General features: G+C 37.6%; 4 protein-coding genes across 4 annotated transcripts; all 4 read right to left on the reverse strand.

Annotated features, from left to right (window-relative positions):
• Positions 1-2,242: 2,242 nt before the first annotated feature.
• PUX2 (plant UBX domain-containing protein 2) lies at positions 2,243-5,535 on the reverse strand. Its single transcript, XM_021965414.2, has 3 exons — positions 4,285-5,535; positions 3,383-3,661; positions 2,243-2,797 (listed from the first exon to the last, which is right to left on the reverse strand). Exons 1-3 carry the CDS (start codon positions 5,209-5,211, stop codon positions 2,540-2,542), a joined length of 1,464 nt encoding a protein of 487 aa, XP_021821106.2. The 5' UTR covers positions 5,212-5,535; the 3' UTR covers positions 2,243-2,539.
• Positions 5,536-6,830: 1,295 nt separating this feature from the next.
• Positions 6,831-7,649, reverse strand: LOC110762739 (uncharacterized). The gene has a single exon (XM_021965416.2). The coding sequence runs from the start codon at positions 7,536-7,538 to the stop codon at positions 7,146-7,148; it is 393 nt and encodes a 130-aa protein (XP_021821108.1). The 5' UTR covers positions 7,539-7,649; the 3' UTR covers positions 6,831-7,145.
• Positions 6,831-11,295, reverse strand: PDLP6 (plasmodesmata-located protein 6). The gene is made up of 3 exons (XM_021965366.2): positions 10,298-11,295; positions 9,198-9,332; positions 6,831-9,050 (listed from the first exon to the last, which is right to left on the reverse strand). Exons 1-3 carry the CDS (start codon positions 11,034-11,036, stop codon positions 9,040-9,042), a joined length of 885 nt encoding a protein of 294 aa, XP_021821058.1. The 5' UTR covers positions 11,037-11,295; the 3' UTR covers positions 6,831-9,039.
• A 2,408-nt stretch (positions 11,296-13,703) lies between these two features.
• On the reverse strand, positions 13,704-16,720 carry LOC110762697 (putative peroxygenase 4). The gene is made up of 6 exons (XM_021965369.2): positions 16,312-16,720; positions 16,113-16,198; positions 14,763-14,857; positions 14,422-14,547; positions 14,184-14,339; positions 13,704-14,010 (listed from the first exon to the last, which is right to left on the reverse strand). The coding sequence occupies exons 1-6, from the start codon at positions 16,436-16,438 to the stop codon at positions 14,001-14,003; spliced, it is 600 nt and encodes a 199-aa protein (XP_021821061.1). The 5' UTR covers positions 16,439-16,720; the 3' UTR covers positions 13,704-14,000.
• Between the last annotated feature and the right edge of the window lie 447 nt (positions 16,721-17,167).

The following is a 17,167-nucleotide window of genomic DNA, read 5'->3' on the forward strand; positions in this document are numbered from 1 at the left end:
AACCATGTGCTAACTAAGGGTCACTTTAACTTATAGAAAAATAGACATAAGGAAATTTTTTTTTAATAAAAAAAATTGTGATAAATTTATTCATTTTTTAGTTTCTACTCCTCCTCTATATATATATATATACTAGCCTCTCCACACGCGTTTCTGGCCCTGCAAGAGGCTTTTTTAAAAAACATTTAAATTTATTTTAGAATTAAAAAAGATACTGGGTAGTTGTGTTCCATAAAAATAAAATCTATTATCTGATTTTTATTTTTATTTTAAATTTTTTTAATATGAAAAAGTGTAAATTTACCATATTATCCTTATTTAATTAATAATTTCAATTCTTAATGTTTGCATTAACCAAGAGTATTTTCTGGTATTTTGAATGTTTTACCATTTCCTGCCTTTTACTTTATATATATAGATATACAGTGCAAAGTTTGATTTCTATGGGCGTGGCACTCACTGACACAACAGAACAGAAGGTAAGGTATATATATAAAAAAAAATGGCGGATTCATAGTTTAATTTCGAATATACACATTTGAAATAGAAAAAATATTGGGTTTTCATTATTTGAAACAAAACATATATATATTCTCTCATCATCGCATTATGACATTATAATATAGACCTTTTGGTTTTATATGAGAAATAGAATAATCAAAATATTCTCTTCCAATCGAAGCCCCGTAGCCACATGTCAAATTGTCTATGAACATTAAACGACGCATAAGCCGTCACTAAACTACGTACAAAATGATGAATGATGGTTTCTCTTTTTAGGGTTTAGAGTTTAGGGTTGTTTTTCCGGTTGTTTGTGTTTGTGTGTCAGCTGTCGCCTGTAGCCTGTCGCTGATGGGGAGCGGAGTTTCCAGGCAAGCGAGTCCCAATTGAGTGTGAAACAACAGTGGAAAGAAAGCAAGAAAGAAAGAGAAGAATAGCAAGCAAAGCAAAGGAGAAAGAAAAAAATAAGCATTTGGAAATGGTGATAATGAAGGGATAGATTAGCAGCAGCGGGACCACATTTCATTTGACACCATGCATATCTCAACAACTAGTCTGGGTGCATTTATTTACCTTCTTTTTTTTTCACTTGTAATTCTCACTCAATAGTTGGTGAGGAGCATGTTTTTAACTGATTTTGTATTATATATAGCTGAGTGAGTGCTGGGTGACCAAGAAAGTTACTGAGTGAGAGAGTACTAGTTGTCTTGTCTTGTGCCGGAGGAAGCACACCATGGCACGATAATAATTGAATTGAAAGGGGGATTAGATTTTGGGGTCTTGTTTTTGGATACTTGAATCAGAAAGAAAGTTCATCTTTTTGAAGAAGTTGCATGCATAATGCATTGCTGTTGTTGATAGACAATGACAATGGACCCATGTCTCCCTCCCATCACATTCACATTCACAATCACATGTGCGAAGCTTTCGTTCCTCGTTTTAGATATGTTTTTTCGAGTTTTTGAGATCCAAACAAGATTTTCCATGTGATGTGCTTTCTTGTTCATCGGTTCATCAGTCGTGCTCATGACCCAAGGACATGCGTCATTGCAATTCTGTGACACAGGTAATGAATGGATGGCAAAATTTAACACGAGTGTTACTTTTTGTTTCATGTCTTTTTTTTAAATTTATCATTCATAGAAAAGAATAGAAGAAACATCTTCCTGTTTTTTCTTTTCTTTTATTGCTTTGCTTTGGGTAAAGAGGGTGGGTGGTGGAAAGGGTGTTCTGGAAATTCGAAGAGAAACATGTTTATTTACTGAGATAATAGTTGAGAACACCACCTCATAAGCTATGCGTTTTAAGGGGCTTGTTTACCCATAAAATAGACTAATGGTCTCTGTAATTTATTTTCTTTCTTTCTTTCCTAGTCAGAGACACAGAGGAATAAAACTTGAGTAATTTAAAAAGAAGAACATCAACTGCTGCATTTCATTCGACATGTTTTACGGGGTCTGTCTGACTTGACTTCTGAATATTTTTATGGTTTTCTCCCAATATAAAACATGTAAAAAAGGAATCAAAGAAAAGTTGTAGGAGTTCCACTGTCAAAGTTTCAGTGAAAATGTGTATGTGCGGAAGAAATATCTTAAAAAGAAGAATGAAATGCTTTTTGAAGCTGTTGCAGGATGGCAGTGGAGAGACAGAGCACTAGTATTTAAGATTCATTCAGGTCATAAGGGCTGTTGCATTGCGTGTTTCGTTTTCTGGAAACAAACATGAATGATAAAAATAAAAATTAACACCAAATAATGACTTTCATCAAGATTAAAAAGATCAAATTCATCGTACAGACATTTTGGCATTTGGTCACGCACAAATCAAGATCACAGAAAATACATGCTTCATCAAATGTGTGGTCAGGTCTGGTGGTATAAGGTGAAAAATTGATCTCCAAATACAATCTGGTTGAAAATTACAGTATGAGTGGGAAAAGCATATGATATGAAGAAGCTGAGAGGTTCATACCAAGAATGGAGACTATAGAATCATGTCTCAGGGCTGCAACACAAGGGGATATATGCAGCTACAAAGCTTATACAGGAGCAACAGCTGAACCACTTGTAAGCGGTTCACTAATCTCAAGGAGTTCATTACACAGCCCCGTGAAAACAACAGAATCGGTTTCAATAGGTTTAAACTTGACAAGAGCTGAGGGGACCAAATCCTCATCAGCTAGTGTTGCAGCTTTCTCCCCTGCTCTAGGAAAATGGGGGATCACCCGCCGTTTGATAGCTACAGGATTTAACAGCTCAAATTCCAAACTAGGCTCTTTCAATGCCGAGCTCACATACTGGTTCATCAAGACCAAGCAAAAATTAAAAAGAAAAACTTTCCAACTTATAATCTCAAGTAAACGCAAAAGTCAATATTAACTTTGAAGCCAATTGATTATAATATATCCTGTTTCTTTGTGTCTTCATTGTTTTCCCCCTATTTGGGGGTGAATACTTAATAGTTTTCTAACCAAACTTGTCTTAAACGTCGAAGACTACATCCATGCATACATCAAAGACTAATCATAATCTGCAGGATAATACATAATATTAAAAATCTGGAGAAAATGCAGATTTCTATAGTTGTTGACAAATTATACAATTTTTGTTTCTTAAAAAAAATGAATGGTTTTATAGCAGGCAGTTTAAATAAACCAAGGGAGAAGCTATGGGGAAATAGGAATTAGTAATTCTTATGAAACGAACCACAACTGTATTTCAAATATGTCACTTGTTCAGAAAAGAACTAGAAACAACATATCTATATATTTACATGTACGGTACTTACAGCATATTCATTTTCACCCTGTTATATATCTAAACTACACTCATAGAATCAAAGACAACTAATTAAAACATTAGGAGGATGGTGAAAGACTAACCTCATATAGAGAGCTAGTTGACTCCCAAGGAGAAAAAACACCCTGGAGCACCACTCCATCGGGAAACTGGATTCGGACAACAGTTTTTCTGTACCTGTTTTTAGCAGCTTTTGCCTGCTTTTCCTTGTATGACCTTGGGATCAACATCTGCGAATCTTCAATCTTCTTCTTTCTCGTTTCTGCTTCTCTTTTTAGTTCCATAGCTGACAGGTTATAGAAAGATTCTGGTAGCTCAATTCTTGCTGCTACACTTTCAGAGACAGAAAAGAAGACCTTGGTCTGAACAAACCAAAAATTTAAGAGAATGGATGAGACATAAATACTATAACGGGAAGCACTAAACAATGGCCATACAAAATAAGGGAAGCTTTTAACACACTTAGAATGGAGTTCAGTGTAACCAGTTTAATCATTTGAAAGGTTGCCACAAATTCGGAAACAAAAAAACTAAATAAGGACATTGGACGAGAAAAGGTTGTCTGTGCAAAGTAGATGAGCTAATTGTGACCATCAGTCTTTCTAGCACGGTAATATCATCATCTAACCGAAGTTTTTGGCTGCAGTGCTTTTCCCATCATTTAACTGGATTTTTCTAACGATATTTCTGATCTAAAATTTAAAATACAATAATATCCAATTCTTCCGGAGAGTGCTTTGATTTTCTTTGAAAATGAAAATGCAATCCTCATACCTGGTGAATGGGACGAACTATAAAATATTTCATAAATTTTAGCTTGTGGCCAATAGTACCAACGCTCAACTAAGTGTTTCTTACATTTCATACATAAATTTATAACTTTCAGGGAAGATATGTCGAGGCATATAAAGTAGATGATCATTAATTACTGCCATAAAGGACAAAATAAAGATGAACAAGTGCACACCATCAACGGTTAACAAACCTGGCGGTCGACCTTCTTTGGTTCAATCTGTTCATCCACCTTAGGTGTATCAATTGATGGAGAATTTTCGATCTTTTGAAGTTCTTGTACCTTTGGTGGTTCCAGTAACGCTATTCCATTTTTCATCAAACTAATTTGTTCCTCCGAAGGGACCTCCATCATTGCCCACATCTCCCCTTCCTCCTCTTTCAATTCAAACCCCACAAACTCCAGCAACTCAATGCCTCCCACAACCTCACCAATGGCCTCCCTTATCTTTAGATTACTCATCCGAATCTTCCTGAACTTCACGTTCTCCGGTTCCTTAACTATATTCCTCAACAGCCTAAGAACAACCTCCACCGATCCTGTAGCCGGATTTCCTGAGGCAAAGGTGCCAATGCGAGCTTCCAATTCACTCCGAGACGACCCAACCCTGATATCCTCCGATCCTGAAACACCAAGACCCTCTGCACTTTTATTGTCCACCGAAGTATTAACACAGGAATCGACATGTACGGAGACTTCGTCTTCTGACCTAAAAGATTGGCCGCAGATTGGACATTCGTAGACATTTAGCGTATACCCATTTTGAGATCTCTTCCCCGGAGTGATCAGAGAGTCAAATGGATCAAAGCCATTTTCCGGTTTGCGATTAGGCTTGGAATTATTCGAAAACTCCGGCTTGTTCTGATCAAGATTCTGTGTTTTCTGAGGCGAAGGCTTGGGATTTGGCGAGGCAGCTGATGAACTAGAATTTGAATTTGAATTTGAATTTGAAACGGGGTTGGGCTTGGGCTTGGATTGGGGAGCCTGCGATTGGCGGAGGAGGGCCGAATTAGCGGGACCTGATGAAGACGACCCCAAGACTCTACCTTGGCCCTTGAATTTACCAGAGGATGAAGACGAAAAGGGATTTTTGATGAATTCCTTGAACTTGTCGCCCATCTTGATGTTAATTCGGCAAGGTGTTCAAACAGACAGAAGGAGAGATGCTAAAAGCAGAGGTTTAATATATGAAGCAGAACCGGAAAATAAAATTAGGGTTATAAGGGGGTTTCTTGATCAAGAGAATAGGGGTTTGATGAAGTAAGGAAAGTCGTGGTCAATTGGATTGGATTAGGAATTAACAATCAAGAATTATAAGAGCGGGAGTTGCTTGGATAGTTCCTTTCTTTGTTGACTTCGCTCGGGCGGGTTCATTGTCTAATTTTCCCCGCCAAACGGCATTTCGTCCTAAACGTCCGGGTTTCCGTCGCTGTGGACGTATTATTATTTTTACTTCTTCTTTGTGTGAAATCCTTGTCAATGTATTTATTTAATAAATATTTTTAAAATGAAATTTTTATTTAGCCTTTTTCGAGTTTTCTTTTTATTGTTTTTTTGGCCCTTTGGACCCTCAGTTGTTAGTTTAAATTTTTCAAATTTTCTTAACTCGTGTTGCAATATTTCATTGGAGCATCAGCATTTTGGAAATTTGTGGTATTAGGCTTAGCTAATGCAGATGAGGTCTAGGTCGATGAGAATTCACAGGACATTTTCGACCTCATTATCATTGTCAAGGTGAGCAAAATTAGCAAAGCATCCATTCTGAACTTTAGGTAGCCACCACAGCCAACGGTGATCGGCAATCCGCACTGCAAATACATGATGTCTAGCAATATCTGTTCCTCGATACCTAACTTCCAGTGAAAATATTTACTCCCATTACAATTATTAACCATGTTACACACCAACAATAAGGATTGAATCAGAATTTTACAATCCTCGATACATGACTTCCTGTGATGTCTAAGTAGCCATCCTCCTCCAATACAGGACAAACCTGGATATCTAAGAGCATAACCTGTTCCAAATATTAATCCAGGCCAAGCCAGGATAGCTAAGAGCATAACCTATGACAAACAAACAAGCTCTAACCGGACACAAATGAGTAACAAAGCAACTGTATACCAAATACCAATGTTATTTTGAAAAGAATGGCTTTCCACTTTCCAGACAAGCCGCAGCGAAACTGACCTTCTCACAAATGGCGAGGATTACTTCTAGGCCCCAGGTTTACAAGATCCCTACAATGTACAATGACCTGTAGCATGACCAACCACTGCCTTAGTCTTAGACTGCAAAGACCGTTTTTTTTCCAGCCAGATTAGTATGATTGGCCTCTCTGCTGAGCTTTGGAATTAGAGGCCTCTTTCTAGATCTATATTTGCTCTAGACATTTTCCTCCCATCAGCACGAGGAAAACTTCCCTATACCGGATGCATGAACCGGTTGCACCTAAGTTTCTCCCCATCAGTACATACAGCTTAAAGATTGAAATAAAACCAACATAATTCTAAAGTTGAGAGGCTAAGATGAAAGCAGAGACCCAGAGAGTGAATTAACACAGCACAAGACCCAGGCATAGAAAGTTATTATGCAGACATAAAAAAGAAAAGCCTGCTGGTAAAGTTTAATCTATGGCACCTTAACTTCTAATCATCTACACCAAGATTTATAACAGAAAAGGGATCAGTCCCAGACTGTTGTTGTTCACTATCAATTGTATAAAGCATAATCCCAAATTAAATCTCACAAACCCAGATGCATATTAATCCGAACCAATGTACAGGAAAACTAGTTGGATATACAAGCAGCACATACCCTAAAACTCAAAGATCGATAACACATAATTATAGGGCAAATTTCCACAAATTCACACACAAACACACACAAATCCCTAATTTCCAAATTCACGGACACATAGCAACAGAAATTTCAAAATCCGATTAAAAAGGAACTGTCGTTAACCCAATAATAATGTCTCCACCACAAACAGAAAATAAACCTCAGAGCTCCACATCTAAGATCTAACAACAACTAAAACTTATCGAGTGGACTCAGTCGCGATTCTTCAAGCGTTCGACGCGCTGGTTCAAATGCTCGATGCGGATGACGAGGTGGGTAACGGTGTAGAGAAGCCAGTAGAAGATCAAGGCGGCAGCGATCAAGAGCGCATTGCGCTGGCTCTTCATGATCGACTTCTGGTGGCGGAGGTGCTCGGAGGGAGTGCACGAGTCGCCCTCGCAACTGGGCCGAGTCTCGTACTTCCAGTAGATGTCCATCAGCAAGAAGAGGCAAAACGGCACCACCGACAGAAACGGTTTCAGGAGATTGCGGGTGACGGCGACGAGGCCCTTGCGGAGGCCGTCGAGGCCCGGGAGCGTCAGGAGCAGGACCATGATGGCCTCTGCAGCCGCGGCGTATCCTAGAACAACCCACTCCAAAGCCATCGGATCTCAGTTGCTTGCTTTCGGTTTCTGGGTTTGGGATTGAATGAAGAAATTCTTTGCTTCGCGATTAAGGACTTTCTCGCTTTTATCTCTCTCAGCGCTATTTATGGAGGACAGGAAAAAAGTTATATTTCTCGATAAAGTCGGTTGATTGATGTTTAGGAGGTGCGGTGGAAGGCCGACATGTGGCAGACTTGTTACTTGGACTGGTGGACATTGGTGATACAGGTGGAGACCTTTTCCCAGGCCCCAAGTCTTCTATGGCACTTTTTAAAGTCGTCTGGCCCAACCCAAGTTTTGTGTTATGGATATGAATAACCCAATTACCCAACCCAAGTTTAGTTGTTTGGCCCAAACAGGTTCAATTTTATTAGTAGTAGTTTTATTTTGAGATATTTTATTAGTAGAAGATGCTCTGCTTAATTTGTAGGCAATATAAAGGTCCACTTGATTGATTAATCTAGTCTGCAGACATGATTCTAATCCTCCCCCTTCGTTAGTCATGCATCTTGTCATCTTTCTCCTCATATTCAGGCTCGCCATATCTACTCCTCTATTCATTTGTTAGTTAAAATAAATTATATTTAAAACTCGAATTTTGTGCGCACTCATAATTTCTTTAAAGAAACTAGTACGATATTATATTAAGAATCAAACGTAATTACACTACTCAATAAGAACATCCCTGATCAAATCAGACGGCAATGGCTTCGAAATACATTCTCTGCATAAAATTATCCAAACTAGGCTAAAAGCAAAGGGATAATGGATGAGTCCTAGTGTTTGTGTTTGTTCTTCTTAACTATTGAATTCAATCCATGCCAGTTGTGCCTTTAAAAGCTTCTTTTGACCAATTCTATGTCCTTGAATGTTAGGCAGCAAAGCAATGCATATTCAAATATGCACAAAGTTTCTTTGGTTAGATGAAAAGCTACACGATATTGTACTGCTTAATCCCTCATCCATATATATAGCTAACTTCATCTAACAAAACCATACCAGCTGCAATGAGATTATATGAACATGTCACAATTTAATTTTTGATTAAAATCAAAAGTTTCCCACTCTATATATAAAGTTATCAAAAGTCTCATAACACCCAACAAAGACAATAAAGAAAGAAAAGCATCACAAAGTGTACTTTTTCCACACAAATCTATGATGTTTCTACACATTATTTGTAAAACAATCTAATTAAAATTGTTAAGACTAATTGTGTGGGTGCAACGAGTAAGGAATCTTTGTGCTTTTTCTTCTTATTCATCAAAGTTTGATTTCGCTTGTTTCAAGGTACCTTTATGGCTTTATCCATATACATCTTTCTATCTACCCTCGCAATGCTTCTTCTTTAGAAAAGGAAATATGCCAGAAACTTCAAATAGCCACGGAGGGGAGGGAGGACAAAAGCTGGGACCAACAACTTAGAATTCAAGCCAAATGAAATTACCAGGGGGTAGAAAGAAACAGCTGCTGTAATTCAAATCCATCCACAATCTGTCATTTATTTACCACCTGCAAAATAATTAATATATAAAACAAGTGTAAGAGTTTATATACACCGTGGTTGGGAATAACAAAATAATGTTATCTCCGTGACATGCAATTGTTGTCGGGGGTAGAGTGGGATTAGAGAGCGGAGAAAGAGAACATATACTGTACATTTTTCCTCCTCGCACAAATACTTTCTGAAGTAAGAAAGAAATACGACGAGCAGTGCAACCCCTGCTATGACTCCAATCAATATTGCAAGTGTCTTCTCGAGCTCATCATCATTATCATCATCGTCGTGATCATCTAAAGCAGAAAAACATAAAAACAATAAGAAAAAGATATCATCACTTTAACTTTATGCACAGCAAAAAACAGAATAAAGTAGCAATCAGTCATAAAAACTGAATTATGAATGAATGAGTATGGTGATTTGATCCAACCTTAATTTAAAATGATGATATTACTGAGTGTAATCTGTTTCTTTCAACCCTAAACAGATTATGCAAGTGTTTGATTGATACTTGTGGCAGGACAGGAGGGGCAATATTTTCTTGAATTTCCACCAATGTAGAAATAATTTTAGTATAATGAGGCTCTGTTTATTGTTATCTCATCAGATTCAAGCATTGAGAACAAAACTTTAGGATACCACTAGCGCCATGGTATTGGATTCCTTTTATCAGTTCCTGATGAGGCAGAAATTCAAAGTGGGGGGTCTCTTTGTCCCAATTGAGATGCACAAATTATTACAACTATGAGCTTTTGAGATAGCTTTTTTGTTACACAAGAAAAAAGTCCAATCACTTGAGTAATGCGATTTTCTTTTGCTTCTCTTTGCATGGCTCAACTGTCAATTAAAGAAAAAAGAAAACATGTTTATATTCATACACAATATGAATGAACTTGTTAAGGCAAGGCAACAGAGAGCTAGCCAAAATGCAAAATCCATTATCCATCAAAAGCAGAGGAATATAATAAGTTAACCACTCTGGAAAACTAATTAAGTACTTCTAATCACCACCGAACACTCTACACACAGGCATAAATAAAGTACATCAAACCAAACCCTGCTCACTGATTAAACAGGGGACAAGGATTTTTATAATTGCAGCACTCTTCTAGTAGTAGTAAGTAGTAACACACACACACACTTATACATGCACAACAATTCTTCAAAACATTAAAAGGTAATTTTCATTTTAACAAGAGAGAAAATAACCAAACCCCAGAAAGTGGAAACCACCATCCGGGGTGGCGAAACTGCTTACCATGACCGCCGTTGGATTGGTAGCCACCTTGCGAATAGCGCGCGTAGCACTTAGCCAAGAACATGTCCCCCCACGCGCTCGGCCCACAGCCTGATTTGAGCTGCGCGATGGCCTCCGACAGACAATCCTGGCACTCGCTCGGACTCAAGTCCCCGACACACTGCGCCACACCCTGAACATTCCCGGAGCCACTCACCCTGTACGGCCTGTAGGTCCCGTCTCCGGTCCCAAGATACCCCAGCACGGCATCGCGCCTGGTCAACACGTCCGAGTCAAACCCAATCGACTGCCCGCATTTCTTGATCACCACGGTCTTGTCCTCCACCCCCAAGAACGTCGTATTGTCGTACTTGATAAAGCAGCCCTCGAGCTGCAACGCGCCGCCGCAGGAGTTGAGGCAGAGGTTACCGAGTTGACTCACCGAGCGGGCGACGCACTGGGCGCAGTCATTGTTGCTGAGGTCGCCGCGGCATTGGAAGAGGCCGGAGACGGTGTCCTGGGAGGAGGAGCCGGGGATGGTGAAGTTGTTGTAGGTGGTGAACATGGCCGAGTTGACCAGGGAGGTGAGGAGCGAGTTGACTTTGGATTCGTAAGGCGAACCCGGGAGGTATTTTTGCTGGGAACAGCCGCCGAAGACGAAGGAGTTAATTGCAGAGGCGGATGGGGTTGCGAGGAAAGAAACAGTAGCGAGAAGGAAAACCCAAAGAAACACAAGTGTTTGATGAGAAGTTAAAGACATGTTGAATTGGGTTGGAGGCAGGCGGCTCCTCTAGCTAGAGAGAATTTAGAAAGAGAGTTTTTGAATATGAAGTGTATGAAAGATATTGAAGAGGTTGTTGATGGGGTGCTGTCAAATAACAAATATGAACACTCTTTTTCTGTGGGTGTGTGTATGAGAGAGAGAGAGAGAGAGGTTTGCTTTGCTTTGCTTTGCTTTGAGGGGAATTTACGTAAGGGGATGAGAAACTTGATGCTTGGGGTGGGTGCGTATGGTATGTTATGTGAATTATGAATTGGTTATGATTGGATTGTTATGAAAGCCAGGGTGCGAGTGTAACTGAGTCATCAGTGGTTAATTGGGAAGTTAAAATGCATTATTACGAGTATGAAAGTTTAGCGATGAGTTAGTTTAAAAGTCAACTATGGTTGAGCGGACTGGTTTTGGTTGACAAATTGACCACACCAGCCTCAAAAATTTAAAACTATTCTCTGTATCACTTACCTACTTCTACTAATGATTCTGAGTAAGGTACTTTGGGCATTAAATTTTTATATATACAAAATTATTTATGAAATTATGAATGTGTTAATTAGCAAATGAAGCTCCCATGAACACAAGTGTAACGTAAGTTATAATTTAAAGCTTTGAAAATGATTCGAAAATGACTTGTAAAGAGTATCAAGTTGAATTAATTAATAATTAACTTTCAACTGCTCCTTTAATTAAGGTAGGGCTGTATTATTAATTGACTTTTCAAATCAATGCCTGCGAGTTTAGGTGATGACTAAGGAAAAAAGGAAAAAAGGAAAAGAAAATTATGTTCATTTTGTGACTTGAGATGCTCTTTTCTTTCTAGCAATCATTCAACATTTACCGTAACATAAATTTATTAAAATCGGGAAAGGTTCACGAAGAAAACAACATGAATGTATTATGTATTAAGCGAGAGCGCATATAAATTATAATGAATAAGTTTGTGATAATAACAGGTGATTAATCCGTCACAAGAATTAGATTAGCTATCGTCATCGAGGGATCCATTTGTTTAGTCACTAAGGTGCAAAAAGAAGGGATGAGGGGAAAAAGATATGATCTACATCTATATGAATATCTAAACTAAATAAAATATATAATATTAGTGCCACGACTCTACCTTTTCAATTCAAATTGAAATTTCTTTTTGTTATACATGTATTGATACCTCAACGTCTCTCTCTCTTTCTCTCTCTCAGTCCACAAATGAATACGATATTCTGACCCCAAAAAAAAAAAATTGAATACGATATTACTCCAATCAAGATCGCAGAAGATGTCATCCTATTTTTTTGTTATGATTTTGGTTTTTTTATATATAATAAATTAAAACACAAGACATGCACATTTTAAATTGAAATTCAACTATCTGCTTCATGATGAGTCGGATGACTCAACCCAAAACCTTTACAAAGTTAAAAGTTAATTCCCTCCCATCATTATCATTATTATTATTATTTTAAATTTATATATGTTACATGATATCACACGTTCAAATCACTGGCGATTTCATGCACAGATGCACTGTATCTATCTGTGGAGTTTTGTTTTTATTTTTTACAACCCTGCTTCCCACCAGTCCATGCCAAAGCGATGGAAATGGACTGATTACATGTGTTTTGTTTAAGAACAATATATATTCCCTTTGTCCCGCAATTGACTGACTAAATATTAGAGACTTGACTTGGAAGTTGGGTTGGGTGGACTGAGATGAGCAACAAGGGTTGTTCCATCATCAAGTCAAGTGGAAATTTCGGAAAAGGAAGGATGAGATGGAAGCAACTGCAGGAGGGAAGGAAGGTCACCTTCAAATTCAATAATAATATAAAAATGAGAAACTAACAATACAATAATGAAGTTTCTTAGTCATAGGGGGTTCTGTCTTTCCATCGCTTTTGAATTTTCATGTGCCCGCAATAAGACAATCGGCCTTTTTGCCTCAACCATCCGACCATGCCATTGTCACTTTGCCCCTGCAGATAAGATTTCCCACCACCACTGCTTATTATGCTTGATTGGTACCTTCACCATTCTTTCTGTCTCGATTCACTCTCAGAGCTGGCCATGCCCATGCCCAACCGATCATGTGCTAGGGTTATGGTTATATATCAAGGAAAAAAGTAGCTACCCCGTGCTCTCAATTTAATATACAAATACTCTCTCTCTCTCTCTCTCAATCATGCACTCCGTGGTGCCAATAAGGTCTAACTTAATGGAAAATGACATTAATTTGCAGATCAGATGTCTTAAGTTCGAACCCATATGTCACCTTAACCGTGTGCGTGAGAAATTCCCCCTCCCCTTCCTAACTTTGGCAAATAATTTTTTTTTTAAAAATCATGTACTGTGTGGATCTCTCTCTTATATGTTGGGCAACAAGCAAATCTATATGACCAAAATCCTACATTCTATAATTTTTCTTTGATAAATGAGAATTCATTAGGAGATAACAGAAAGGAACCCAAATTTTCTCCAAGGGCCAGTCAAGTTGGGCCAAGATCAGATGGACCTACGTATCAAAACCCAACTTCCTGGAATTGGAATGGGTTTGGGTAATTTGCAACTGTGATGTTTGTCAGGGAATGCTCCAGAACGCTTTCCTGCTTTGTTGGGCATGAATGTGATTGTTTTCTTCTTTTAAATACACAACGCTTTTACGAACGCATCAAATTATTCATATTCACTACATCAAATACAATATTGTCATATCCCACATCGGAACCTTGAACAAAACACTCAAAGAAACTGAAGCCAATAGAGGGCTTCTTGTGACTAAAAAAAATGAAACTAGACTCACATAACCTAACAAGCACTTGTTCCACAATCTCTAAAGATATGAAGAGCACACAGAATAATAATATACAGTCTGGTTGGTATATTCAGATCATCCACCCAGCAGGGGCAGGGCCGAATGGACCACGCCATCCTACAATTTGCTCTGTTTTTCTTTCAGACAACACTGCATTAAGAAACAAAATTCCCAACATAATTCATCTTCCTTTGTTCATCATCTACATGTAATGTAGGTAGGAAATAGAGTTCAAATAAATCCATTCATCATTATTAACCAACTTTTCCAATAAGCTAGGAACAAATCAATCCAGTATGATTATAAAAAAATTATTAGATTACTCGTTCTTTTTAGATGCTGATTTTTCGATTCTCTCCTTCTCCATGCGTTCGAATAGGCTTCCATCATAAACAGCTCTAACTGTATCTTTGTGCAATAAACCACGCTTGTCCTTGCAAAGAACATAGAGGATCTTCCATTCTGTCCAGCTAGCAACCCTACAATAAATATTGGTTTCATCATTTCTGTTTCACTTCTCTTTAATTAGGGGACATATAATTAAGTGTTTTCAAAACCTACCATCCTGCAACATCCTTTGGCTCCCTATTCGCCTTGAGCATGCCCATCAGTTCATCTGATGTCAAAGCATCAAGATGCGTATGAGCATGCTTGCAGAAGATCTCTTCAAACTTTGAAGGAACAAACCTGGACAATTATTATTGTAATTAAATAGAAAATCCCAAAGAAAAGAAGCTGAAAATAGCAATGCTTAAACAATAAAAGTTGGTTTTAGTTTTCACACAAGGGGTTTTTTATTCTGCCTTCTGGAAAAGGAGAAAAACATAAAAAGACAGAAGCAAGCAACAATGTCCAAAAAGCACTAAACTTTCCCTGTGCAAGCAAGCAATATTAAAATATACCTTCCGTGAGAATCATAGACACCGGAGTCGCTCCCGTGTTTGGCTTTATGGATGTTTTTGACTTCAATGGGAAGAAGCGGAGAAGGGAACTTTCCCTGCACCACACCACATACAACAATTCACTCTCTCATTTGTACACATGCAACTTAATTGTACATTTCCCTAAAACAAATTACTATAATAGATATTTATAAAAATACCCAATTCTAGACATGTATTTATAAAAATACCCAAGCACTATTTAAACATAGAAACATACCCAAAATGGGTTTTGGGTATGTGTGTAATGATGGGTTTTGGGTATGTTTATAAATGAGTTTTGAGTGTGTGTAATGATGAGTTTTGGGTATGTTTATAAAGTGTTTTGGGTGTTGGGTATTTTTATAATTTCAGCCCCCATTTTGGGTATTTTAGTGAAACTCCCGTTTGTTAATGTCACGTGTATTATTCTTGACAAGTTACACATTCAACCGAATATTCTTTCATCTATACGTGTAACATTAATTATATAAAAGATTAGAAATTTGCAATATGACATTGTAACTTTCATAATTAAACCCATCTAAGTATAAAACCATTTTTAGTACGGGACGGCAGAAAAACTTGTATAAAACGGGGATAATATATTTTGCTATTCCCGACTAATCACAGATTATTATGTGAAAAAGTTATCACACGTGACATGCTGTGATTAACCAAATACAACAAAATAGTGCTACCCGTGTTTTTTGTCGGATGAATTCTCTCATAAGGGTAAAGCAACAGGTGTGCTAGCTGTGCTGTGGTGATCAGATCAAACATTCTTCAGCGCCACCAAGTCTAAGACTAAAAATCCTTAGATATTTTCCAGGTTAAGTTAGAAATATGTGGATGAGAATGTTCCCATGTGTCTAAACTTTTGGAGACTTGATCAAATCTATACTGTACTTTAACTTTTAAATATGGGTGATGATTTTCCCACTCCCTTTTTATCCACCTATACTCTCATTTTTTTTTTAATACTTTTTACTATGAGATAAAATGGATTGTAAGTGAACAAAAGAGGAGTGAGAACATACAATTTTAAAAAAATAGAGTGTAAGTAGATAAAAAGAGAGTGGAAAAATCAGTACCCTTAAATATTCTCATATGAGAAAGCAAATTTTATTCTAATGCCATGATAATGCTCATTCCTTTTTTACTTGTTGTAACTCATTTCGTTATTAAAACAATTTGTTTATTTTTGTAACTCACAAAGTACAAAAACCAGAAAAAGAGTATGGAGATGAAATTGTGAAATTATTGGGGGGGGTTGGTTATTTAACTAAAATCAGTTAGTAAGTTGGAGTAGGAAGAGAGAGAGAGAAATACCTCGCGAGTCTTCTGACTGAGGGCCGCATTGATGAGAAAAGAGCTTACTGTGGACAACAGAATGCCACAGCCAATTGCACGAAAACCTGCAATTGAGATCGAATTAATACACACTTATGTTTTAATTAAATATCATATATTAATTATGATCATATCTCAGCTAGATTTTGAAGAAGAAGAAGAAGAAACAAATGAAAACCTTGAAAAGTCTCCCATGGATAAACAATGCCATCATGGTTCCTGTCAAAGAAGGCTACATGTCTCTGCAGAACGTCTTCTTCATTGGGTACGAATTTATTGTTAGCTGGTAAAGAAGAAGAACCCATATCTTTGAATCAAAGGGTGTGTGTGTGTTTGGTTAGATAGAGGAGGAGTGTGGCGGTGGTGGTCGGAGGTTGAAACTTTGAAACTTGAAGAAGGTGAATTAACGAATGATGGATGAAAGGAAAGGAAAGGAAAGGAAAGGAAAGGCAACCTAATAACAAAAGAGAGGAGCAACTAAAGCGACTTCTGGTTTGTTTTCGAAAATGTCAGATTCATAATATATATTTATAAAGGCCCCAAAACATAAAAACACAGGTGCCAATTTCAATTTAAAACTAAATGGCATGCTGTGCCGATAGATATCTGATTCTTATTTATTATTGAGTCGTAAAAGCTTAGCGCTGGCATGCCCCTGGCCCTCTCACGTTGACTATGGCTCCAAATTATACCACCTTTAAGTTTTTTTATTTTTTACACATTTATAAGTAATTTATTATTAATTTTTATTGTTAACTTTATCATGACAGACGTGGCACGCAGCGCATAGTGACATAGCGCATGAAACACACATATGACACAGCGAAGCAATGAGGTATAAACCAAAACCCAAAAACCATCTATCTCTGTTTTAAAAGGAGAGCATCTTCCCAACGGCACTTTTTCCAAATTCTAATTTTGATTTATTTTTGTTGAGTGATTTACTCAGCAGGGAAACCAATTTTGTGTTGTAATAAAGGAATTTTGCGTAATCTGAGCAAAGTCAATAAATGGATTTGTTCCTTTTTAATTTT

Source organism: Prunus avium, chromosome 1 (genome assembly GCF_965620075.1).
Source record: "Prunus avium chromosome 1, drPruAviu1.hap1.1, whole genome shotgun sequence".
Taxonomy (NCBI): domain Eukaryota; kingdom Viridiplantae; phylum Streptophyta; class Magnoliopsida; order Rosales; family Rosaceae; genus Prunus; species Prunus avium.

What these genes read in the sequence shown, in the direction of transcription:
- PUX2 (XM_021965414.2), bottom strand. Translation starts at nt 5,211, where the DNA reads ATGGGCGACAAGTTCAAGGAATTCATCAAAAATCCCTTTTCGTCTTCA. An exon ending in CAAAGAAGGTCGACCGCCAG is followed by an intron (nt 3,662 to 4,284) that starts GTTTGTTAACCG and finishes TGGTTTGTTCAG; the next exon opens with ACCAAGGTCTTCTTTTCTGT. An exon ending in CAACTAGCTCTCTATATGAG is followed by an intron (nt 2,798 to 3,382) that starts GTTAGTCTTTCA and finishes TTGATGAACCAG; the next exon opens with TATGTGAGCTCGGCATTGAA.
- LOC110762739 (XM_021965416.2), bottom strand. Translation starts at nt 7,538, where the DNA reads ATGGCTTTGGAGTGGGTTGTTCTAGGATACGCCGCGGCTGCAGAGGCC.
- PDLP6 (XM_021965366.2), bottom strand. Translation starts at nt 11,036, where the DNA reads ATGTCTTTAACTTCTCATCAAACACTTGTGTTTCTTTGGGTTTTCCTT. An exon ending in CCAATCCAACGGCGGTCATG is followed by an intron (nt 9,333 to 10,297) that starts GTAAGCAGTTTC and finishes TTTCTGCTTTAG; the next exon opens with ATGATCACGACGATGATGAT.
- LOC110762697 (XM_021965369.2), bottom strand. Translation starts at nt 16,438, where the DNA reads ATGGGTTCTTCTTCTTTACCAGCTAACAATAAATTCGTACCCAATGAA. An exon ending in TCAGTCAGAAGACTCGCGAG is followed by an intron (nt 14,858 to 16,112) that starts GTATTTCTCTCT and finishes GGTGTGGTGCAG; the next exon opens with GGAAAGTTCCCTTCTCCGCT. An exon ending in GTCTATGATTCTCACGGAAG is followed by an intron (nt 14,548 to 14,762) that starts GTATATTTTAAT and finishes ATAATTGTCCAG; the next exon opens with GTTTGTTCCTTCAAAGTTTG.